At 26.8% G+C, this 27001-nt stretch overlaps 1 protein-coding gene across 4 annotated transcripts; it reads left to right on the forward strand.

Annotated features, from left to right (window-relative positions):
* Positions 1-4597: 4597 nt before the first annotated feature.
* Positions 4598-26588, forward strand: LOC126896471 (proteoglycan Cow). Of its 4 annotated transcripts, none has more exons than XM_050669273.1 (12): positions 4598-5003; positions 15807-15893; positions 18864-18930; positions 20887-21169; positions 23221-23369; positions 23630-23856; positions 23915-24116; positions 24177-24339; positions 24405-24502; positions 24805-24942; positions 25025-25178; positions 25315-26588. In XM_050669273.1, the coding sequence occupies exons 1-11, from the start codon at positions 4899-4901 to the stop codon at positions 25159-25161; spliced, it is 1656 nt and encodes a 551-aa protein (XP_050525230.1). In that variant the 5' UTR covers positions 4598-4898; the 3' UTR covers positions 25162-25178; positions 25315-26588. The 4 variants fall into 4 exon arrangements, with proteins under 4 accessions (XP_050525230.1, XP_050525231.1, XP_050525229.1 ...); XM_050669274.1 differs by having other exon boundaries at positions 23224-23369; positions 25022-25178; XM_050669272.1 differs by having other exon boundaries at positions 4599-5003; positions 25022-25178.
* Positions 26589-27001: the final 413 nt, after the last annotated feature.

Here is a 27001-nt window from a genome sequence, read left to right on the forward strand (position 1 = left end):
AGATTTATGTATTTTTCAAAAATACAAGTTATTAAAAAATTAACACTTGATTATAAATATATTTCATTTTTTTTTTTTAAATGATAGTCTTTAAAAGGAACTTTTTTAATTATCAATTGCTATCTATTTTAAGGAATCATTTTGTCTGTTTAGAAAATGTATAATAAAATACTTATTGATTTCTACTTGCACACAAGTATGAATAAAAATGGAAAAATATTGAACTCTGTTTTCTGAAATATACATATTGTTATAATTATTATTGTCAAAACACATCAAATGGTATTTAAAAGTAATCAAATTATATTTATTATATTCAATTATTAATTGTCCAGATATTAAAATGTTTAGTTTAAAAATTAGGCAATAATAACTAGTTAAATTTTAAGCATATTATTAATAACTGTTAATAATTTAATCTCTAAGCCATTCCTTTTCAAAATATATGCTTTTTTACAGTATATAATATTAGTTAGATACATTAAAAAATATATTTATTTGCCAATTTTATCAATTTGAAATTTCATGTCCTAATTTGTGAATTGATCCCATTTTAATACCTATTCTCAATAGTTCCTAAATATAATAGAAACTGTGATATAATCATATAATAATTTTATATATAGAGATTTTTTTAATTATAAAAAATATTTATATTTAGAACTAGTCTATGAATCAATTCTTAGTGGAATAATGTAGGTAAATTTACCTACTCACTATTTGTAAATCAATAATTTTGTAATTTTGGTAAGTTTTTTCTAGCTTTTCAATAAAAAAAAAAATGAAGTATTTATATTTGTACATATTTGTTAACCAGAGACAAATCAGTAGTGCAGTCAGGGGTAAAAAGAAGTTTAGGCGTTAAGATTATCTTTCAAATAAATAGTAATGTTTGAATTTTTTAGTTATACATGACTAATTTAGGCAATACAGACAAAAAAAATGTCAAATAGCAGATTAATTTGCTCTTTCAAAACATATCAATACAGAAGAAAATATTTTTGTTGTTTTGAAATTCATGAAATATGGTACCTTAATATCATATTTTTACTAGGCCATGCAATGCCACTTAAGTAATCAGATCTTTAATTTCAAAAAAATGTTCATTATTAAACATGATAATTTAAAAATTTAGGCTCATAAAAAATCGAATATTAAACTAGTAAGTTAACATTACAATTTTTCAAACCTAATTACTTAATTTGAAAGTAAATAATTTATATTTCGTTCAATTTTTGAATAAATTATAAATTGTTATTAAATTAACATACTAAACAGGTCCAAAATTAAGGATGAGCAGTTTATACATTTACTAAGTTGTTGACAAAAAGAAAAAGCATTGAAAAAATTGTTCGTATTTCTTGGTTTACAATTAAATTGTATCTTAGTAAAATTTATTAAGCTATTTGTAAGCTAAAATAACCACTGTAAAAAAAAGGTGTTGAGTATAAAAAAGTAAATTTATAGGATTATACTAGGATCACTAATTACAACGGATTTATATTAGTTTTAAGTTAATTAAAATATTTGAACTGTCTAATTTATGTAAATACATTTTCTATAATTCATTAAACTAAAAATATTAAAATGTATATTATTTATGAATTTAGAGGTCAACATTTTTGAATTTGAAAATCATAATTTCGAATTTTATTATTTAACTTCCGAAATTCGGATTTCCTAAATAATTTTTACTCACAAATTTTTAAGTCATATCAATAATTTTATAATTTGTGGGGTCATAATATGTAAAAATGTAGGCCACTGTATCATTAGGTCTCCCATAAAATTTTTCAAGTAATTAAATAAATAAATAAGATTTTTAAGTAAAATTTCAATTGTAAATTTTTCAATACTCATAAAACGATTTTTCCGATCAGCAAAAGAATAAAACCGTATATTATATTATATGCAAAAAGCATTTTTTGAAAGAGAATAAGGCGGATATGCTAACTGTGGATTACCACTGAAAATTTCTAAATTTCATGGTGACATAACGCCTCACAAAGATCTTACACATACCTGTTCAAATTATCTTAAAATATTAATATTAAAGTACGCCTTACTACTTACTATTAAAGTTTCATTGTTGTCATTCTATATAAAATGTTTATAAAGTAGTCAAATAACAAATAGAAAAAATAGTTAAGGTCTTCGGGGTGTAATAAGGATCGGAATATCGTAGACATAAAGACGACAGGTTCAAGATAAACGTGGTGTGAGTAATAATGTTAAAAGGTTGTTGAGGATCTCGGACGTTTGATGTAAATCCATTGACACTTTTATATTGAAGGTATAATATTTTCTAAAGGTTACTCCCGTTAGCAGGTATATAATAACTATTAAGAGAGTTTATTTCTGCGAAAAAATCTACAGGAAGTAAAGATTTTCTTTAACTAACACGTTTTAATAATATTATTTTATGATNTACAGGAAGTAAAGATTTTCTTTAACTAACACGTTTTAATAATATTATTTTATGATGTGTAACATATACATTTTCATTTTTTTAATTATTATAACCACAAAAATTGTCTTAGAAATAATTCAATGATACCAAAAATAAAAGTATCGATGACAACTAAAAATTGTAAATTGCGTTCTGTACAAAAAATATCCATTGACAATAAAAAAAACTTTCAATAGAAAAATGTACTCATACTTGAATATGAGATAACTCATTAAATATGAAAATATTAAATATGTCATTAAAACCTTTTAAAAACTAATAATAATAATAATAATCATCTAGTTAAATTATTTTTATATAGAATGTTAGGTAAATAAGAAAACATATCAATTGTTACAATCAATGATAACAATAGAAACTCTTTTCGTTAGAAATCCGACCCTTAAGGCTGATTTACACGATGCCAGTTGTTGGCATGCCAGCTGGTATGCTAGCTGGAAGGTCACTGGCGTCTGTCAACTGGAATTGGCAACCGACTGGCGCCTATCGTTTACACGATGCTGGTTACTGGCAGACACTAGTAGCTAGTGGTAGTGTATTATCAATTCAAGTACTGAGTTGTAGTGTACACGTTATCACGTCTTGTATAAAATATAAACATCGTCTTATAATATTTTAATATAGTTATGGCGGAAATAACATACAGCGATACATTTAAAAAAGCAGTGTGTTCTATTACTACACTATTGTGTGACGAGCTGTTGGAGATATGTGAAGAAGAATCGAAGAAGAGAAAAAGAAAAGTTTGGGTTAGAAATTGGATGGATAAAAAGAAATATGGAGCATCAGAAACAATTATAAGAGAACTTAGAGACAATGATCCACTTGANTTACATATTACCTATATGTATCGTAATTACTGTTGAATTTCTCATTACATATATTTTTCTTATGTTGTGCAAGTATTATCAAAAAATGTAATGTTATCTAATAATATAATAGCATATTATATTATTTCTATCCGGTCGGGGTATGGTTTTAATTAACTAATTAAAAAGTAATGGGATTTGTTTTAATCCTTCATAATAATCATGAAAATTTACATGATATGTAAGTACATCATGCTTATTGCATATATGTAAAGTTTCATATTTAATTATTTTTCAATAAACTATTGAATAAACGTTAATAACAAATTATAAATATTTTTGATGCATTAACTGAAAGTTCCATGCCATGCCAGGGGGAAATTGCTCTAAAGGACGTATATATTTCCATAAAGCGCACAAATATTTTTAGGAGCGAGCTGAACCGCTACGGTTCAGCTCACTAATTGTAGCAATTATTGCGTCTCCTGTTATGTACTACGGTAATATAGTCCATATACTGTATGCTCTACATTGTTGTTATTCAAAACATTTTTTAGATATTTTTGTAAAAAAGATGTTAAATTGTAAAATTAGAACATTTGATATCATCTATAAGAAAATATTTTCATATCATAATTTATCAAATATTTATGAATTATCATATTCAAATTTATGAAAAATCATAGATATTTATAATTGATATTTATTATCAATCATCCAATGAATAGGGATACAGATCATATCAAAATAAACGCTATTAGATTTCACATCTATGATTATAAAACATCAATAAAATAAAAATTATTATTCATAAACTTTGATGAATTCGAAAAACTTTTTGATTATATAAATTTGGCTGGTTATATAATGTAGACCATTTATTTTAATAAATGGTATTTTCAGAATTTTCGTTTTTATTTATAAGAGTTCTCATTACAGAATACCCTTGAGCTTCTGACAATTAGCTTTAATGAATTCTAATAAGACAAACTTTTTTTGATTTCCTGTGAAACTAATATTTAGTAGTACTCTACAACATTTTACCTGTAATACTTTTTATCATTGACTTTTTGATTTAAGTTCAATTAAAAAATGCATAACTGATTATGTAAAAAAAATGAAGGGTATTAATAAAAGTTTTAATGAAAATAAAAGAGATAAACGAAAAGTAATTTTTTTTAAATCGATAAGCTTTTCATAATAATTATAAAGAATTGCACGGTAATTTGGTAACCCTGAAAGCGCACACACTGCTACCCCGGTCTGGTCTCAGGTAGTACAGCTCTCCGCCACTGCATTGTGTGTGGTGTGTGTATTTAGTATTGTCCTCGAGGCCCTGCACTCGCCAGTCGATCATTTTGCGCCGATTGAAGCGCATATACGAAAGTTCGGCGAGGAATAGCGTTCTACACATGTAAACATCCGTAGTGTTATTTTCTTTCCCGTTTGTAATAATTTTGTTTTGTTTTGTTTTTTTTTCCAAAAATACTTGACTGTAAACATTGAAACTATTTCTCTTGTGATTGATCAGTGTGTTTGTCGTGTGTTGTGATTTTTTTATTGATCATATTTAAAATCGTTGTGCCCCGCTCAAACGACTGAAAAAAAACGCTCAAATTATGGTCAAGTGGTGGCTAGCTGCTTTGCTGCTGGTTACCTGCATTTCAGCCTTGGCAGATGCCAAAAAGAAATGGAAACCCGATGAAGATTTTGAGTTCGAAGAGGTGAGTTGTATACGTAGATGAGAATTATCTGATTTAGGTTTACCCTCGGTGGTAGTATTCCGCTGACAAAAGTCTATTGTATCGATGTGTTTTGAACGACTGGCACGTTTTCGAATAAAAACAGCTCTTTTTTCCCCATTAGGACCGCGACGATCACAGCTGTGTTGACCGGGTGTAACCAGGTGGCTCGGTGCATTTTCTTTGTTAGATAGTGTCCGCCGTTACTGGATCTACAGCCTCCGCCAGTATCTTCAATACGATTTTTTCATACAAATAACAAGTATTATCAATACCATTCCAAACATAATTGTGTGTATGATTTATGTATAATTTCTGAACTTATTGTTAATATAACGAACCTAGAGGCCAACCATGGCCTTTACATTCTATACCTACAAATGTTCGATATTTGTTTTTTAAATTACGGTTATAATATTAGTTGAATTATCTTTTTCTCGCATGTACATTCTTTTATGTGAAATAATTTTATTCGATTATTTTAAACCTGACACTATTTTTGTGCTCTTAATTATTTTTTTAAGTACCCTCTAAAATTACTACGAAGGTTATTAATGAAAATGAATCATACTATTATATAGTAATTTAAAAGAACAGGTTTCAGTTTCTCCCATCCGCATCACTTTGTATTAGATAACAAGACGTGGAAAATACTCAATAATATTATGACTAGAAAAATTTTCTTCATTTATTTACATTTCAAATATATAAAATTGTCTAATTACTATAGATTCAAATAACTTCATGTACGTTTATAAACGCTATACATTTGAAACTACTGTTCATTTGTTGTTTATTCATTTTACATATACTTATTATTAGTTGATACTCTATTATTTGGCGCTGTGAGATTTGCGGCTATTTTCACCTTAAACGAGACTTCAAATTTAATATGTTATTAATATTTTTTTATAGTCGTTATTATTATATATATATATATTTTATTATTGATTTTAAAGATAAAACCTGGTTAATGGCCCGTTTTAAATTTTAAAAATATCTGTTGTGGAATTAAAATAGTCATTAACATTCAAAAAGGAAATGGATGGTGGTTTTATTGTGAATAAAGTGTAATTTATTTAACCTTTTTTAGTCGATTAATGAGACGGTAGTAATACTTCAAAGCTCTATTTCGTAGTCATATCAGTAGACTTAACAATGATATCAATGACCAATAAGTTGGTTGTAGTCATAACAACAAAACTATTTTAATCAGTGTTACAATCAACTTAAACCTGAGATTGTGATAAAAACGCTGTTCTTTTAGTTAGTGTAAGAATTGTTGTTTTCTCCATACTTGAAGTTATACTATTCTATTGATGATTCTCGATGAGGGGGCGGGGAGAGACATATTAGACTGGTTTTTCGTTCGTAACAGGTTTTCTCGAGAGACCTCACACTAGCACGTGTGTAAGAGTGTGTACTATAGTTGAACAGGTCATCGTCGGCTTCGGGCCTCTCTTATTAGTTCAAATAAAGCTATAAAAGAATGACAAAGACACCGATCGTTGTTGTGATCCTTTGCCAACCGTTAGTAGGTTTTACGTGTCTGTGCATAATAATGAGTTTTAAGTGGGTCTTTTTTGTCATCTCCAATTTAAATAGAAATAAAAATAAAAGGGTTGAAATATTGTAATATTCATTAACACTAGAGGAGAACATCAATCCGAATTCTAAATATCCACAAGAAAAACATCTTAAGATAGGATACTAAAAAAAAAATACTATTTTTATATTAAAAATAAAGTTTCATACTTATTAATTTTAAGATACTCGTTCATAAAAATAAACATGAAAGTTTTTCCGTGATTAATATTTATTTCATTCATTTTTAATTTTGCTAAACTATATTACAAATAATTAAATAAAGTATAGTTTTTAAAAGATTTCAAAGAGAAATGTATATATTTTTTATTTTCAAGCATCTAGCAGATATTTGATATTCTTTTAAAAAATACATAATATTTTTGTCATTAACGTAATTAATTAAATTTTTAGTTATTAAGAGTATTATTTAAATACCCTGAAATACAAACAAAATAAATGTTGAGATTGAAATTCTATTTTTTATTTTTTTCACGATTTTTTTAGTAATATTAAAAGTTTTAAATCATTAGTAATTAATTTTTTACAAAAATATTTAGATTTTATTGTTATTTATTTTATATAAAGTACTTTTAAATATTAGCCAAGCCTATGAATTTGAACGATTAAACTTTTAAAAGATAGTTTAGACAAATATTATTGGAAGGGTTGATTTTATAATTATTTGACTCCAATATTTACAACTTTACTGTAAATATTTTTTTTAACTCTTGTCAATATGATAGTATTTTCAGATACAAATTGGTTAAATTTTAAAAAGCTTATAATTTCAACGCCACAGTATTCGAGATTGCATAACTAATTCAATTACATGTTAAAATCGTAAAATAAAAGCTTCTTTTATTAAATTTGTGAATTCTGTCCCGCCTTCAATTGTACTATTTATCGCTATTTAACGAGAACGAAACTTTTTTTTATAATACTAATTTGAGTTGATTATAAATAGAAAAATCATTATAGTATTAAAACTTTAAGTGTTAAGATTCCTTATTATTTACTATTTTTTGCTAAGAATGATAGATAGATGTTTTTGCTACAGTTTTAAATCTGTTACATTAGCTATTGTCTTTATGTAATCGATCATTATAGACAAGTAGCTGGTAAGCATTTATTGACGGGATTTGTACTTTCTTTCATGATAACGAAAAAATAGACAGATAATATATTATTCGAAAAAAGAAACGTTAGTATAGTCTATAGTTCTATTAGTATATTATAACTATGACATTTTTAATGAACTTACGTTAATAAATGTTTTGTAGTACAAATAAGAAAACTGTTTAGATTTAAATTATTATTATTGACTTAATAAAAAAAAAAGTGTTATTTAAATAGTTATTAAGTATTTTATTTGCAAAATGGATAATAAGAATTGCATTATTAACTTGCAACGTTATTTATGTACAAATAATGATCTCATTTGTACAAAATAGTATTTTTAAATAATTTACCGGTAAGATTTATGAGAGTTAAAATCTATTATTTGATGATTATAAAAATCTTTAGTTTATTTTTCTTAAATCTATCTTTATGGTCTATAAAAAAGGATACGATTTTAAAAATGTATTAAAAGTGTTTGAATTAGAATTAATTATTTTATTCAACACGAAATGTCTATATTTAATGATAATGGTGTAGTATTTAGGACAATTTCCATAGTATAACTTTTTATAATAATTAATTAGTTGCCAAGGACGAATTTAAAAAGAGCTAATAAAATAATTTTTTTCTTCTAGTTGAATGTTTTATAAAAATATTTCTATACATGCATTTTTTATTGTTCAAATTACGTATAAATTCACTAATGTTCTAAAAATAACGGTTAAAATGTTAAATTAAGGGATGGGATCATTGCACATTAAATACAAAACCATTCATTTTTTTTCGCTATTTAAAATTTTTTAGATTATTCACTTACTCTTTTTTTACAATCAAAATATTATAATTTGCATAAGAGGTATGTTCAATGAACGCCAAAGATGAAAATAATAAAATATTAGTACACTAAGGTACTGATATTTTAAATGTAAAATTATTTGTACATACTTATAGAAACTCAATTTAGCTGCATTATACTTTTATATTTATTTCTGACATCTTTTTTCACGTCTTTTTTTACATAAGATTAAGCTTACACTCAGTATGCATCTGGCGTACCCAATCTATTATATATTCTCTGATGATTGTGACAGAATTTATTGGCATACATTACATAAAATAAGGCGCTTTCCGAAACTCGTCAAAATATTAAAACAATTGTCTTCAACTATTTAATAGTTAATTTTATTATTATCAATAGTAATAAACAAAATTAATTATATTAATTTATTGCTTTTATTTGAAATGACTTATTTGTTATTTGTTTGTTGTATTTTTTTACTTACAATTCTAATGAATTATTTAAATGTTAGAAGTTTTTCAGTCATTCATTTGATTTTATACATCAATAGTTCTTTACTTTCAGTCATAGTTGTGTATGTTAAAATAAAAAATATCACTTTTTTGCTCTTTGTATGTTTCCAATGTTTATGTTAAAATGCTCAGTTAAATATTACTTTTATTAATTATGATTATTATTAAAATGGGAACCTTATTCCAGTATTTTTTTTTTCGTATATAAATGACTAGATATTATTTTTAAAAAAAGTTCAATAATCCCTTTAGATTATATCAGTATTGAATTCAAAAATATTTTCTACAATTTTCAACTCAATATTTGACTAAACATCTCAATAAATTTCTAAAAAAATTATATTGTCACTGTTGCGCTAAAATGGTTAGAGGTTATCAAAATGCCAGTGAGGACTGAAGATCTCTTGAAACATACTAGGAGATTTTAAGTGTTGAAGATTCAACACTAGATTATTTACCTAAAGACAAATTATTATTTATTTACTTCTTATTAATTTAGTAGATATCGTTACAATATAATAATAATTACAAATTATCTTGTATATACAATATCAATAACATCAATTGATATATGTATATTTTTTTAACTAAGTATATATTATGCAAATAAAATGGATACATATTTATATGGTGTTTTAAAGAACTTGCTCCCGTTGCCCTCCCTTTAGAATGGCTCTTATTATTTTGTGTACTTGACTACTGTTTTACCCTAAACAAGATTATTGCTATGAGATTATATAATATGAGGATTATAAACAAAAAGGCTAAAAAATTTTTTTATCTTTTGGATAAAGTTAATTCTGTAACATTTATTTAAATTACCTGATAATCGAAAGAAAAATCATTTTTGTAGAATAGGTTGGATTGATTGTAGGTACTTTATATGTGGCTAAACGTCCGTTTACTTCCTTAAATAACGGTGTATTATTGTTTTAGTATAAAAATTCTCTGTTTCAAGGCTAAAGTGAATGAGTAACATTTCATCTCGTTAAGTTGATGATATATTTCTCGTATTCGACAGAGTGAAGTTATACATGCAGTTAACTGTTGCCGCCTCTAATTAATGATATTACTTATTATTCTTTTTAGTGATAATTTTAAGTTTTAATTTAGTGATATAATTAACTCAACACTTCCCATTTATATTTTTATTAGTTGAATTTAATTAATTATATAGCCTTAAGGTATCGAAGTATATTAATTCTCATTGTGACCCCCAGTGACTGAACGTGAAGTTACGTTCGTGTTTGTTGTATAATTTATCAACCTCTTATAATTTCTCGTACTGAAAACACTACCGAACTGCACTAGGCATATTGTCGACATTAAATTAACATTAGATTATTTGTTTAATAATGTTTTCATTAAAGTGATGTCTGTTAAACATTAATCCTATGATGATTATTCATAAAATAATTTCTATTGTCCAAATGTAGACTAGCTATTTTTTTTTTTTTTTTGTNTCACTCATTTTACCTATCTCGTGTTCTTTTTTGTCAAACTCGTACGCTATATATTCTGTCTTTTTTTTTTTTTTTTTTTTTGTGCTATTGTTTATGTAATATATTTTATTTTGTGACGTTAATGTGTGTTATGTGTTAAATGGGCAACGCGTGTTGTATTGCATGACATAATTAAAATAGAAGTTAAACATTTTTTATGATAAACTCTGTAAATGTATTTTATAACATAATGTTATTTGAGAGTATATAAAATAGAATAGAAGTTTTTTTTGTCGATTTTACCGAATTATTTCTCATCAGTCAACTTGGATAGAAAAATACGAAGGTGTCAAACCAAATCTTAACTACTGTTAAAACAATATTAGTTAAAAACAGTTATTAAACTTTTCTGAAATTAATCAAATGTATTGATAACTGTCTTTCTATTTGTTGACATTGTATATTGATATGTAATACTAGTAACCTATGACTAGTAAATTGACTCACGGAGTTATGTAATATCATAGAAGCACAGTAAAAAGTAACCAAATATGAAATTAATATCTGGTCATGGAGGAGGGTATTGTTGATGAGAGAGTAATGGTTGTTTTTCCAAAGAAGCTCGATGAAAAAAAAAACGGTTTTGGTGCCTGCTACATGGTCTCTAGGGCGAGGAAGAAGCAGAGAGCAGTTGGCGACGGTGAAGTTAATAGCGACGATAGACGATAATAATATTATAACCCTGCAGCAGCGGCGCCATTTACCGCCTGTCGCCGTCTGCTGCTTCAGTGGCGACGGGGGTTCCGTCCATAGTGATTTCTGAGCTGCATCAGTGGTGGCTGCAACGAGGAGGCTCTCCGAGTGGCGTTCGTAGCCTCTGCTCGACAAACCGCACCTTGTAATGACAAAAGCAACAATGAACTATGAATAAACTAGTAGTGTATTTTTCATGTCAGGTTGTAAATTTTATGATTGAATGGTAAGTTGAAACGTTCCGCTGAAAAAAGTTATGTTCGTCGCAGACTTAATAATGTGAACAAGCACAGTAATGTCACACGCCCTCTGATTTATTGCATAACGCTTAGTGTTAACCTATACACTTTTATTCTATTGGCTAGACAACCTATAGATATTTTTTCAGTGATATATCTGTAATAAAGAAGTTATGGAACAATTGTAACGCATAATGCGTCGCTAGTCTTTCTTTACTGCAGTTTGATTTTGTGCATTCTATTTTTTACAACTTGTACATTTGTTTTTCTTGCTATCGTTATAGACATATTTTATTAAACAAGTATTAAGCATTACACACACACATATATATGTATATATATATATATATATATATGATTTACTATGCATATAGTAATTTTAAATATTATAAATAAATGATGGGCGCCGCACTGGGCGTATTAACACTACGGCGGCGCCTACACTATCCGTTGTCTTTTGGCTGCCGACCGTCGGTTGGTATACAAAACGCATGTGTTTGCTTTCTGTCGTCCGTCTGCAGTCTACGATATTAACTGTGGTGTCCGTCCTGATAGTTCCTCCTTTGATTAAAACGACCATCTTCGAGATAGATAAATGATAACTGCAATTGTACGCTCTCCGGAAACGACAGAGATGACGCCAACATTTATTGCTACTGCATTGGAAAAAAATGTTAATAAATAAAGATTTTTTTTATGAATGAATATTTTAATCTCTTATATGTTAAATACGTTGTAATAAATATTTAATAGAAAAAAAGAAAGAAAAAAGTTAATTTCAATAATATGTGTTGAATAATATAAGAATTACATATACCCGTAAGGTTAGATAATACTTCAAATGGGAATAAATCACGTACAAAGTGAGTTAAAAATACAGAAAAGTTTGAAGATATACTCACATTTAAAATATAGTAAACAAGATTACACATTTTGTTGGGTTTAATCATAACTTTTAAAATCCTGTAAATTTTAAAAATAATTGCGAAAGAGACTTTAATTTTATTAATACATGTATATATATATATATTACTTGTTTACTCTAAAAATTAAAAAAATATTCAAGTATAATAGGATATTTCAAGTAAATTAAATCTTTCTTTTGTTGCAAAAATCTTAGTAATTACATTAACTTGCATTGTTATTATTCTGAACAAATTTTCAACTTAATTACATTTATAGTGTATAAGGTACTTGTATATTCTTGACTTGCTATCATCTAACCAAAGAGGATGGAGAGTATCCTCCATATCCCCTGAGAACCCCCACTATATAATATGTATATTTAAATTAACCGTAAACTTTAGTTGCCAGTTTTCAATGTTTTTAGACTAGATTGTCTTTTTTATAATTATATTTTTATCGACTAATAGTTGTCTAAATTAGTATAAAATATTATGTTTTACGGAAATGATTACTGTTTGGAAGTTATCCATTAAAAGAAAAATTGTAAATCAAAGGAATATCTTTAAGATCCTAGTTGCGTTTATTATACATTTTTAGTAGGGTTTTGATATTATGTATGAACTATTTATATAAACTTATAAAGCATTATTATGCATACAAAATAGTATCATAAAATGAACAAAGACAAATAAAACTATAAATCTTTATGGAACTGTATTATAATAATGATTAATGTGAATGTAACTGTTCACAAAGTTCTAACTTTCGAGACACTTCATAGTAAGTGTTATGACGTTTGACTTTCCAAATAATAGTTAGTTGAAACTTTGACATCTAGTGGAAACTCTAAAACAAAAATGTTTGCACAAAATTGTAGGTATGTCATTGCACTGGTGAGGTATTTAAAAGTTCTAAATTGTTCTTTTCCTCGTCACACGTTTGTTTATATGCATACGAAAAAAAAAAACGGGAAAAAATGAAAAAAAAAATCAAACGTCTGCTACACATTCCGTTGCCACAGACTGCCCTCGACGGCACGTGATGCGAGTCCTAATAATCTTCTTGTCCATCGTAGTCGTGGTAACTCTTTCTTCTGAATGTTCGACGTGTTTGACCGTGGGATGACGCACAACGCATTTTATTCTTCTTCTCGTGTGCATGATCTTTTCTACATTAATGTTTTATGCGCATTTATAAAAAAGCGGTCAACGTAGTAAAAATCAGTTAGGAAATTAGTAACTTTGTATGAATTAATTACACTGTTTTTTTCTGTGCACATACATATCAACTACTATGACCATTGTCGTGGTACACTCGCTGGATACTTACCTGTCATCTCGTTCTTTTGTGTTACTTAGATATTAGATTTCTTTACAACGTTGCCACAATTCTCTTTTTCACTGTGCATGACGCCTCTATGTATTTACCGACGTAGTACTATGACTATTTATGGTGATTGTTTTGTGCTGATGTAATAATTTATCTTCATTAATCTTTGTCGGATTTATCGGATATCTGTACAATAGATTTTCATTACCGAAATTATTATTTTACTAGTGAGAAGTAATGTATTTTTGAAAAACTAATTAATCACAAATCAACACCATTATACTCGTATTGCCCATTAATGTCTTTTAAGTTCATTATCATTACGACCTAAATTTAAAAGAGATTACACTAGTGTTTTACCACAGTCTGCGTAAGACAATAATTCATGTAAAGTTATTCATTTTTAACATTTGATTGTCAAAATTTATTTCTATATTTTTTATAAAACTCCTAATACATTTTTAATTTTTATTGGTTATGTTTAACCTAGAAATCCACAATAACAATTTTTTTTAGATTCTGTTGATGAGATAGATGTAAAAGTTTTTCTCGAAAATGATATAAAAATTGCTTATTACTTTTAAAGAATACATCGTAAGATTTCACACAATAATGTATGTTGTGTTTAACGCGGCATAACTAAATGTATTTATATTGAAAATGGGTATACCTCAATTATACATTTCTCAAAGTCATTAAAAAAAAAAAAATATTTGGTGGTGACATTTTTTCAATCAACTTTAGCGCACGTTATTGCAGCTGACACGTACTCTCATTGGTCTAACCACGATTTTCTATCTGAAGAAAAATATGTTACGCCTTAAATGATTTGAGTTTATTGGAATCTGTCAATCGTACACACGTGACTTTGAGTTAAAGATAATGTTATGTGTAATGCCATATAATCATTTATTGTTGTGGCCTCGGAAAATATTATTCAAGAATTTTGCGAAGGAAAAATTCATAAATAAGTTTATTATTATTTTGAGTGGGTATGTGAGAGATAATAGTTATTTGTTTATTAGTTTTTTCTACATATTTTTGTTTAATGTAGTAGATCTTAAAAAGTTAAACTTAAAATGCTGAATAGTATAAAACATCTGATGTTTTATTAAAATTACCAAGTATTTTTGATTATTTTTATTAAATATTTTTTTATTGTTTTGTTATTTAAAGTTTTCCAAGAGAAGTTTTGTATTAATTGTTACTCGTTCTGTATCTGTATCTTACAACTTGTTAGATTAGTTTATTTTTATTGGCTTTAGTTAAAAAAAGTTTTTGAAAATATATTAACATAGGCATTTTTTATTAACTGTTTTGGCTCGCTGTATTTTTTCCCGTCATAATTTTACAGTTTGAGCCAAAATTAAATAACAAAATTATCGACCATCTATCGAGTAATTAAATAATTCTTTTCGTTGAAATGGAACTTTAATATTTATTCAATATATGTAAAACGTCTTACGAGCAGTTAATACTTGAACACTGCAAAAGGAAATAGTTTTAAGGTATAATATTAATGTAAGTATATTAGTTTGTAACTAATGATAATTTTTTGTTTTAAGGAAATTTTTAGAGAAATCAATAAATGATTGTGTGTTCTCACAGTTTTGCCAAGATTTCTTGTTGTTCGGGTCTAAAATTTACTGTACACATTCGATCGATTTGGTATGTGGACCTGGCAACACGTACTTGGCGTACTTTGGCAGTTCGTACTGAATTACATCTCTTGGGATTATAGATAGCATAGGATTTATTTACCTGCTCGAGAAAACTACACCTATAGAAGACATTGCATACGCAAAATCCTGTCTATATTGAGCTAATCTATCATATATAACTATATTATATTAGAAAAATTGATTATCGCGTGTTTATAAAGTTTGCAGGTCAGCTACTGATTTTGTATTATACGCAGACATTATAATTGCACGAAGCAAAAACAGTGACTAATAGTCGATCCCCGGGGTAACATATATGGTATTGTCCTAACAGTGGCCTCTAGTGTTCTTATTATATCTAAAACAAAAGCGCTTACATAATAAGAAAAAATGTTCCTAAAAATGCATTATTGATTTTTGCTATTTATTATATTTTAGGTTCTCAAAGAAAATATTTATTTTGATTACAAATTGGCCGATATTGGTAAACAATTTTTGCGACTTGTCTTCGGAAACGTCATTACGGTAAATGATGTTTTGTACTTATTTTGATTTGCTTTCGTTTTGCACATGTGTATTTTTTTTTCTTTCATTTCGCACAAATGAGCCGCAAAAAAGTTCAATTAATTATAACATCAATTGGTACAATTTATTTTCAAAATATTAAATCGATGCCTTTTGAAGAATATTCATTAACAAATCAAATGCCTATATGAATACTCCGCAATAAAAGTATCAATTAAACGCTTAGTAAACTTATTATAATTGTGATAATATCATATGAATGCATTATATATGGATATTATTAAAAACACTGTATACTTAGCTTTGAAACCATTGAAACTTTTTAACATTCAAATAATATAATAAAATTGAGCTGTGCATTATTTGTGTGAATTATATGCTGTAAAACTAAATTAGGTTTATGCACCACATGTATATAAAATTCAACTGTTGGCAATGCATACTTAGATCGTTGTCGTCTTGAATGAAATCATTTTGGTTAACCGTTAGTTTATTTAACATTTAATGGACAGTTGTATCAATTGTATACTTCAGTATTTACTTAATGATGGTATTTTAACAGTTAAGTGAAACAGTATTTGCATCTAAAATACTAGTTTACACTAAGAATTTGTAGAAAGCTTAGGATGATTAATTTATCGGTAATATATTTAAGGATAGAACCCTAGTGCCATATCTATTTGTTAACAAGTATGTGTAATTTTATTCGATCAAATTGAATATATTTAAAATAAAACTTCTGTTATTATTTTGATTCAGTTTACATTCTATGCATCGGTGAAAATTTTTGGTGTCTCGCGTATCAAGTTACAATAATCTAATTATTATTAAAAAAAAAACTATTTCTGGAAAAAAAACTGAACTGAAATTATTTCAATCAATTAATTACATTAATACGACTAATTAGTAAAAGGTTGTACGGTTAAGTTTCCTCCGTGTATTTTTATAAACTGAAATATAATAACGACATTATTTAAAATAATTATTTTGGCTCTAAAAAAAAAAAAAAAAAAAATTGCCGTTCTAAATAAATTTTAATTTTAGGATTCTTTTTCTATTAGTATAAATTAATATTTGTAGCCACTTTTTTTATGATTAACTCGTAAAAATCTTAGTTGTCTTTTACTCAAGTCACACATCAACTGCGCATGATTTTTTTAACTCGGCGGTGTTAACTAAAATTTAATTTTACGAAACGCAGTATATTTCGGTAAGTTCGTAGTATCGCGTTCATAATCTTCTATTTTCTGCAATTATATGCACGCACAGTAAATTCAACCAACCGCTTTCCGGTTACCGCAATCGTAGGCGGTCGTTGTTGTACCTACACATCATTATAGTACCACCATTGATTACGAAATGTAATGATTATTTGCAGTACCTTCTTGTATCATTTCCTCGACATAATATCATTTAATAAAACGCGGTCAAACTGTTTTGATTGCTGCATATTAGGTCCTCGATGTGCATAAATCAACAGGAGGAACTCGAAATTCGGCTGGTGTTGTGTTGTGCAAAAGTGTGACTTTTGCCGCCGCCAGCGTCGTCATTACTCGGTTATGGACGTGAAAAGTGTCTCGGTTAATACGCGAAACGCGTTTTGGAGGCCAATCGAACGGAAAACGGTTTCAGAAAAGTCGCGGCGATGGCGGTGGCTGTAGTAGCAGCATACGCCTAGACCAACAGTCGGCAGAGGAAGCGTTTGGCGGACACCGCGTCGTCGTATAAAAATCAATACCCCGGCGGACTACGGTAGAGGAGGAGTTGCCCCCCCCCCAATATACTATACGTCCTACACTAGCGACTACGGCCACCGGCGTGACGCCGCATGACGCGCTAGCGAGCTTTTCACGACCAGAACCACCCCACTCGGTTTAGTTCCATTTATAAACACACACGCAGATATTTTCATAATCAACGGCATCCTTCTCGGTTTTGCTACCTCCTTTTTAATGTTTCTTTCAACCCCTTTGGCCGTTTAAAAGCATGACGTGCTCAACACCCTTACGCGTTAGTGGTACCGGCACTTATCCACTCCTGTAGGCAAAATGCCGGATAGAAAAGAATTAAAAACATAATTATTTTTTATTTAAGCACAAAAAGTTAAATATAATAGATTTAAGTGAAGTATTTTTTATTGTCAAAGTGACGAGTTATTAACGAGCTGACAACTTTTTTTAGTTTGCCGACCGATTAATTCTAACAATAATTATCCAACAGTTTTATATTTATTGATGACTTAAAAAGATCAGCGAATAAAACTATTTTGAGATAATATTAATTTAAAGAATTTTAAATATAATAATCAAGTATCGATGAGAAATAACTATATGGACACATTAGGCATGATAATACTTACCTTCTAAACTTCTAATTCTCAAAACGTAATTTCTTTAAATATTATGATAAATGATATTGTTTTTAAATAAATTGATTTTACAGTATTTCCTTATCACATATTTGATCGTTCTTTTTCATTAACTATAGTGTTAACTGTAATAATACAAAATAGTTAAAAAGTGTATTGTATTTTCTTAAATCTTAAACTTAACTGATTTTTAACAATAGAAATATTACATTAAATGAAACAGTCGTTGGACTTTTTTAAATAAAGAAACATTTTTCAAATGAAATAAAATGAACTGGCCGTCGTACGTGCTACCTTTATAAGTAAAGTAAAATGCACTGTTAAACTATAAATGCTAACCGACTCATAAGAACTTGTAACAAAAATTGAATGATAATGCAAGATCCGTTATGTATTCCATAAATTATTTAAAAGCATTTTTAATTATACAACAATACTTATTAACGTACATTAGAGTTAACAAATCAAATTCAATTAGTTTCATAATTATATTTTATATCAATATTCTTAGGAAAAATTAGATGATGCTTCAACTAAATATATCAATTTCATGTATTAACTATAATTGATTTGATATTAATATTATTGTGTTTTTACCATAGGACAACTCAAAACCTAATGATATTGGCAAATTCGGCGAAAAAAAGCGATGGATACATGATCCAAACAGTGAGTATAGTTATAATTATATTTAAAAATTCCATAAAAAGGAAAAATACGAATCTTTTTTTTATCAATGTCTTTAAGCTCTAAAATATAATTTTGGCCAAGCATATTAATCGTTAACATTGAAAATTTAGTACGTTTACAGTTAACAGTACATATATCAATAGTTGACAAAATTATTGTGAAAATTGAAAAAAAGATGTGTTAAACTCTGATAGTTTAAAATTTATTTTTTCACAAAAATAAAAACTTACCAATACTTATAAAAATACTGATTTTAGAATATTTCAAATATATTTTTTTATGGATACTTATCTAAAGTCTAGGATAAATAAACCCAGTTGACCCACATTGGAGTCAACCTTCACTAATGCACTAAGATACTGTAATTTGATATTCATTTTTTTTCGTCCCAACTTAATGTATCCATTGTTAGATAAAGTTATTGAGTTATGTTTAAGTTTTCTCATTATGTAGGGTTAATATAGTTTTAGATTATCTCGTAGGCATGTAATGAGTTGGATAAATTTTGGCTTTGTAAAGTTTTATTTTTCAGGATAATTGCTAAAAGTTTTACTTAGGGTTTTTTGAAGTTAAAACATTATTAAATATTTAAATAATGATTGTTTTACTTAAAATAATCTGTTTTAAGATTCTTGTTGAAAAATAAAAGTTTATTGTAAAATGTATTGACTGTTTATAACGAGTTCGTATTATTTTCAAAAATGTTTAAAATTAGGATATTTTTGTTAAGCAAACACATAAATTAAGACATAGTCTTAATTCGATATTTAATAATTGTGTTCGAAATTTTGATTATGTGTTATAATTTAAATGTTTTTTAATTATTTTTCATTTTATAAATTTACATTTTAATAGAAATTTTGTTTAAACGAATTATAATGCATTATGGTGACCTCTAGATTGTTGTAAATGTGGTCACGCACCACAAACTAAAGAGAGCTTGTGCATTATTTTTTTAAACTCATAATTTAAACAAAGTTTATGGCATTGTTGTACTTCGACAAATTTTGTTTAACTTAGGTGTTAAATTACTTTTAGAATGATTTGAATGTGGTGCATTATAAGAATTTATTAAAAAAAATTTTACTTATATGTTAATGTGGATACAGTTCTAATATATACTTCTTAATTAACTGATTAGCAGTCACATCTTCAACTTCTCAACATAATCTTCTTGTTTACACTGTACCTAATACTTCTTTTTGGTTTAATTAAAATTTTATCGTTTATTTTTAAGTAATACATTTCTTTCTTTTCTTAATCCGCTTTTTAATAAAGCATTTTTGAAATAAGTTTATTTTTATTCAAAATTATATATTATTGCTTCTATGAAATGTCCTAAACAAATTTTTTAATAAATGTATTGATATTTAGTTAACCGTCTTATTAAATTACTAGCATTGAAGTTTTATGTAAATATTTATTATTTCTTTTTTTAGGTTATTATATCCAAAAATTCTATTCTTTTAACTTTGTTTGATTATCACAAATCATCTAACTATGTTTACTATCCGACAGAGATACTAAATATCGTGATCAAGAGATAAATGTACCCAAAACGGGTCTAATTTACTTTTCCTCTGCAATATTTTATTGTACAGTTACTAAGAGTTTATATTAACTATCTCGAAAACATTGAAGTTTGTATTGAATTGGCACACATCCAAAAAAAAATGTTATCAAGAGAATATACCTAAGAACTAAAGTAGTTAACATAACGCTGTAGCCGTGTGGGATGTTTACAAATATAAAATTATTCATATGTACGTAATTTAACATTTTTTACCAATAACCCGCCCATAGTAAACTAAAATGTTCATATTTCAATATTAGGTTCTATAATTTATGGGGTTCTTTGAGTACTCATTATTTTATTTATGACAAAATCGAGTTTAATTTTGGAAACTAAATGTAAAATACTATCAATTTGTTTAGGTGACCATTGCACGCCATTGAGGTGTAAGAAAAAAGAAATCTGTTTACTGGAAGACATTTACACCGCCGTATGTGTCAACAAAAAGGAGATTCACAAAAACGGTGATATCATTATCAGCCGAGAAAAATATATGGCTGAAAAAGCAGCTAGAAAAAAAGCCTTGGAAGATGCGTTAGCTGAAGACGAGGCCGAGGACGACGATGACGATATTTACGAGGACGAAGACGATGATGATGATATATTTTACGACAGTGGAGTCAGCAGTTCATTGTCTTCCAACAAGTAATAATATTTATATTTTTTGAACTGATTTCATCAAATATTTAGATCTGATTTTAAATATAGCAACAGCAGATTTACTTAAAACTAGCTGATAATCAGTTAGATTTTATCGTATTTAATAGATCAACATTAAGTATTATAATACAAAAGGAGAGTTATTCAATAGTTCAGTCAATAAAATTTGGTTTTCAAAATTATATTGAAACATTGTAGTTCTCGATATAATAAGATAAAGATATGTTAATGTGTATAATAATTATTGTAATATATTAACGTATGTTTTAATTGAATTATTCAACTTATCGTATTGAGTGAATGTATTAAAAGGAATTATAGAGAAACTCGTTCAAAAATTATCACAACACATTATCAATTTACAATCAATAAATACACATGAAAAAAAGTTTAATTATTTATACGTATCTCAAAAATACGGCGGTGACCCCTAAATACAAGCCATACAAGTCACAGTCATCCGTCTTGTAGGCAAATAAAAATGTGTAGTTCATTGATGTTGTGGGATGTGGTCTATGATGTAAAAACACATATTTTACTAGTCACTGATGGTTATAACAACTTTCTCGTATGGAAATTAAGATGACAACTGATTCAAACATATTTGAACAACATTATTATTTTGACGTTGTTTACTTTTTTATGTGCACGCCAACTGGTTTACAAAATCACTGATTTCTGTAACAAACGTATTTCTGATTAATGTTCCGAAAGATATATTTTTTTTGCTAATAAGATTTATCAGTAGTTTTATACACGTGTTAAGGCGTATAAACAATAAATAAACACGTAAACATCAACAAATAATGGTAAAATAAAATTTCATTAGAGATTCTTCTAAAAAATATAAGATTAATGAATGATTTTAGTAATCATAAAATTATTTTCGATTCTGAAATTTAAAATTTAATGCTAACGTTTTTTTGTATGCACAGATTTAAAAAAATGATATTCAATTAGTTTTACTTGTCACCAATTAAATAAATTTTCAAAAAATTACATCATTATAAGTCATTCCAAAATGTAAAAAAAATAATAAATATATTTTTGGATTTAAAGTAAAATTATTTTTTATTTTAAACACTCATTTTTTACATCAGCTATCTACGTAATCTGCTTTGATGAACTTTATCGAGCAAAAAGTACATCATTAATAATAGGGATTCACTGAAGATGACAATATAAATATCAAGTTCCTGACAAACACTCATTTTTTGACGTAAATGAGACATTTTTTCTGACATAAACACACAGTTCTCACTATCTTTTACAAAATGTATACATTTTTACGTATATTTACTTCATTTTTATGAATTTCCTGAAGTAGTTCGCTAATAACTAGTTCTTTTCAAAAAGAAAATCCCCGATTAATTATTCATTAGCTACTTATAATTATATCTATATTTTATGGTATAGTGAAATAGTAAAAAGGATAAAAAAATTTCAAAAGTATTATACTATTTTATAGTATAATACATTTAATTTATAGCAGGGATGAGAATGCTTAGATGGATGAATGGAGTTACTAAAGAAGATAGGATAAAGAACGAACATACAAAAGGAAGTGTAGGTGTAGCGTCAATCGTGGATATAATGAAAAAAAATAGACTAAGATTGTTTGGTCATGTAATGAGGAGAGAGGAATCGGAAGCTGTGATAATAGTTATGGAAATGAATGTTGATGGAAGAAGAGGTTGAGAAACTCTAAAAATGAGATGGATGGACCTTATTAATGCGATATATGAGGGCGGCTGACGTTAGAGTAGATGATGTGGGAGATATTGTCAAGTGGAAGTTTAGGATAAGCGTGGCCGACCCCAAATAGTTGGGATTAAGACGAGGAAAAAGAAGGGCAAAAATTGTATTTTATAGTATTTATTTTGTGCGATATGAATGTAATAATAACGAATATGTTAAAATTGTATTATCTTACCTACTGTTGTTAAATTTTAATTGAGTCCATAATACTTATCGAACTTAAAAATAGATTTGTGTTACAATTAAAATCAGGTGTAACTAAATGAAATTATTTTCAGCAGGTGTAATCCGTGCCCGGTGATGAAGCCAACATTCCTTTGTGGCTCAGATAATCGTACATACAGCTCATTGTGTCGTTTAGATTACCATAATTGTCTTCATACAACTAATATCAAAGTCAATTGTAAAGGATTTTGTCCTTGTAAAGGTAGTTATTATAGTCTATATATTCAGATTAAATTTTTAAACGATTTTTAGTTATAAAAATTGATCATTTGTGACTAATATTATTTAAGATTAAAATTTATTGTTTAGCGCTGATAATGTTAACATTGCTCCCGAAATACGCATCCACAATTTTTTAATCATTATTATAGCTCTTTAAGTTAAATATTTTTTAGTTTTAAATTAATATTTTTAATATTAAATGATATATAGTCGATTTGTATAACTTATTTTTTATTACAGTTGAGCAAGATGAAATGGAGCGTAAAAAACAAAAACAAGCTGAAAGAATGACCAACTTTATGAATAAATATAAAGCAACATTAGAAAATGAAAAAATTAAAATAAGTACATACTCTCCTATTTCCAAATATTCGGAGAAATACATTTTTGCTCCTGAAGATTTCAAATACGAAAATAAACATTATAAATACATAAAATATATTAAAAATGACAATCAAATATCCAAAGTAATGAGTATTATTTCTATGTTAATATTTATACTTTAATAACTTAAATTAATTGTAGAATTCAATTTTGGAATCAAATAAAAATAAACGTCTTGAAAAAATGAATAATGAAGTTATTGATACCAATCAAATATCTCATTCGTCGTGGAATAAAGATTGTCCACCATCAGCTTTACAGTCTATGGGTGATCGTTTACTTGATTGGTTTTCTGTAATCATGGCAGATGCAAAGAGAAGGCGTACAAAGAACAAGGGAAAAGGTTAGTTTTGCTTTTATTATTTAATAATCAATTAAGTATTTTTATTTTCTATAAATTCAGCTGTCAAGTTCATTAATGGATGTAAATGGGAAGTTCGTTGGATGTACCAACATTTAGATTTAGATTCAGATGGTAAACTTTCATTGCAAGAACTTTATGATTTAGAACACGATAAAAACGAAATGTGTATCAAACCTTTCTTAGATACATGTGATACTGATGGGTATGGTTTATAAAAAAGTTTTAATAAGACATAAAAATCTAATATTTAAATTATTTTGTTTAAAGAGATATCTTTGTCAATCCATATGAATGGTGTCGATGTTTTGATAACACAGATCGACCATGCACTGCTATTAAACGAAGAATATCACCAAATGCTTTAGGTAATTATTTAAAAAATTAAGCTAATTAGAATATTGTATTAATATTAAATCAATATTATGGAAATCAATAACAGAGCATTAGGAATATGATAGAATAGTATAGTTTAGAGGTCTAGCTCATTAAATATTTTGAATAAAAAATAAAAAATCAACTATTCTATAATAAAAAAAATTTAGATTTTAACTAAATTATTATTATATAAATAAATATAATATAATACATATTTTGTTACTATAATAAAATTACATGAGATTGGTTTATAATTTATTAATATAATTTGTTCTATTATATTTGATTTTAGGTGTCTATGTGCCTGTATGTGACGCTGAAGGTTATTATGAACATACTCAGTGTCATTCATCTGTAGGCATGTGCTGGTGTGTTGATAAGCATGGCGTAGAAGTACCCAACTCACGTGTCAGAGGAAAACCCAATTGCTGTAAGTTTGTTAAAAAAAAAAAAAATTTTAAACATTTATATTATTTTTTAACCATAACAATTTTTATTTTTATTTATAGCAGCTCTTTTATATGGAAAAGAAGATAGCCAAAAGAATAAATCTATTGAAAATGGTATTTTAGATAATGATACTGATGTAGACGATGAAGATGGAGATTCTGAAATGGAAGGAAGTGCAGATCAGTCATTAGAGTTTTAAAGACTGTCACCCTATTGGTAAATTAATTTAGTTATTTTCATATTAAAGTAAAGTATTTGTTTAGGAATTAATGTTTTATAAACTTTACTTTATAAATACATTTCTTTGTAGAAAAAGTACTCTTGCTTATAAAATTTGTATATATTTTTACAGATCAACTATTGAAAATGTGTAAAAATTTTCTGAAGTGTAAAAATATCATTTTCAAAAAACGTCCAAATTTCACTGTTGGAAACCTAATAATAGTGCAATTAATAGATACAACGCTTATTATTATTTTTTTTTAATAACATTTATTAGTGTAATAGATTAGATTGTATGTTGTGTATGTGTTCTAAAATTAACAAAACAAAACATCTTTTTCTCAATAGGTTTAATAATATTTGTACTAAAAGTATTTTGCATATATATATATATAACATTATTATAATTAATTAAATATCGTAATGAATGTGCGGTTGTGTGTATGTATCCCGTTTTATTTTATTAAAGTAATCGAAAAAATATTAGATTCATAAATAGTTATTGATATCAGTTTCCCTATGTGCCATTTGTTTTTGGTTAAGCACCGTCCTTAATGTTATCTACTTACCTAAGTGTAGGTTATCATATTTTATTTTTAATTTGTTTTTTTTTATACATTATATTTTATGTTTAAATTGTATAACTGAAATATTGTAGTGTTATGCACATAAATATATGTTTAATGTTAACGTGTTTTGTAAGCTACAAGATAAGAATGTTATTCATTATAAAATGCAAATTACTATATATGAGAAACTTTTTCCATTTTTGTAGAGTAACGTAATTTATTATTTATTGATACATATTAATGATTAAAAAGTAATTGTTTTTTCTTATGAAAGCCAGACTAAATAGCACATACAATAAAATATAAAATTTAAATTAAGGATTTCGCACATTTTCAATTATGTGTTTTATTTAATAATTTAATTGATTATTTATTTTTGATATTATTTTTTACTTATTATTTACTATGGAATCTATAATAGTTATTATAAATTGAACATATTTTATGGCCATTCATATTTACATGATTGCCGTCCATGATTATTTTGTTACCAATATGTAAGATGATCACATAAATTATTCATTTAAACGTCACTTTATATACAGTTGAATAAAACAATTATAGCACTTAAGTTTTACATTGGGAAAATTATTAATATTTATACCAAACCTTTTAATGTTGAATATTTTTTGTTACACAGAAGTAGGTTCATTTCTGCCATATTATAGATGACTTGTTGTTGTATAGATGTTTAGATTTGTGTTTATTGTAATTGACTTCCTTATTTATCCGCATACGCGGGTTTTTATTTTATTATTATTATGTATTATGTTTATTAGGTAATATTATTTATTATTGTAACTCAATATTATATAAATTGATATAAGTTAAATCATTCCTGTTGTTTTTTTTTTATAAAATATAGATTGTCCTGAAAAATCATGAAAACGTTGATCATAATAACTAGGTCACAGACTTTAAAATTTTATGGTCAGTACATTTGTAATGGGTTTACTTGGATAAATATTTTTATGCATTTCTAAGACTGAATTTAATCCTTAAACCTAATTAAAACATGATTCTGCGTAGAGAATTTTTTTTATTAATTAAGATACATCCAAGTTAAAATTTTAGTTTTGTTTAAGTTAATAGTAACACGGGGCAAAAAGAATCATGGGGTTTTTAATATTTAGATAAGTTCCAGAAGAAATTGGGCTGCTAATTATAAATCTACCTTTAGATTTAAATTTCCGTTCACATTTAGTTTTTGAGATAATTACTACTAATTAGTAATTGAGCTATAAACCA

This window comes from Daktulosphaira vitifoliae, unplaced genomic scaffold (assembly GCF_025091365.1).
Source record: "Daktulosphaira vitifoliae isolate Bord-2020 unplaced genomic scaffold, ASM2509136v1 Scaffold_1, whole genome shotgun sequence".
NCBI classification, from domain to species: Eukaryota; Metazoa; Arthropoda; class Insecta; order Hemiptera; family Phylloxeridae; genus Daktulosphaira; species Daktulosphaira vitifoliae.

What these genes read in the sequence shown, in the direction of transcription:
- LOC126896471 (XM_050669272.1), top strand. Translation starts at nt 4,899, where the DNA reads ATGGTCAAGTGGTGGCTAGCTGCTTTGCTGCTGGTTACCTGCATTTCA. An exon ending in TCTTCGGAAACGTCATTACG is followed by an intron (nt 15,894 to 18,863) that starts GTAAATGATGTT and finishes TTTTTACCATAG; the next exon opens with GACAACTCAAAACCTAATGA. An exon ending in AGTTCATTGTCTTCCAACAA is followed by an intron (nt 21,170 to 23,220) that starts GTAATAATATTT and finishes AATTATTTTCAG; the next exon opens with CAGGTGTAATCCGTGCCCGG.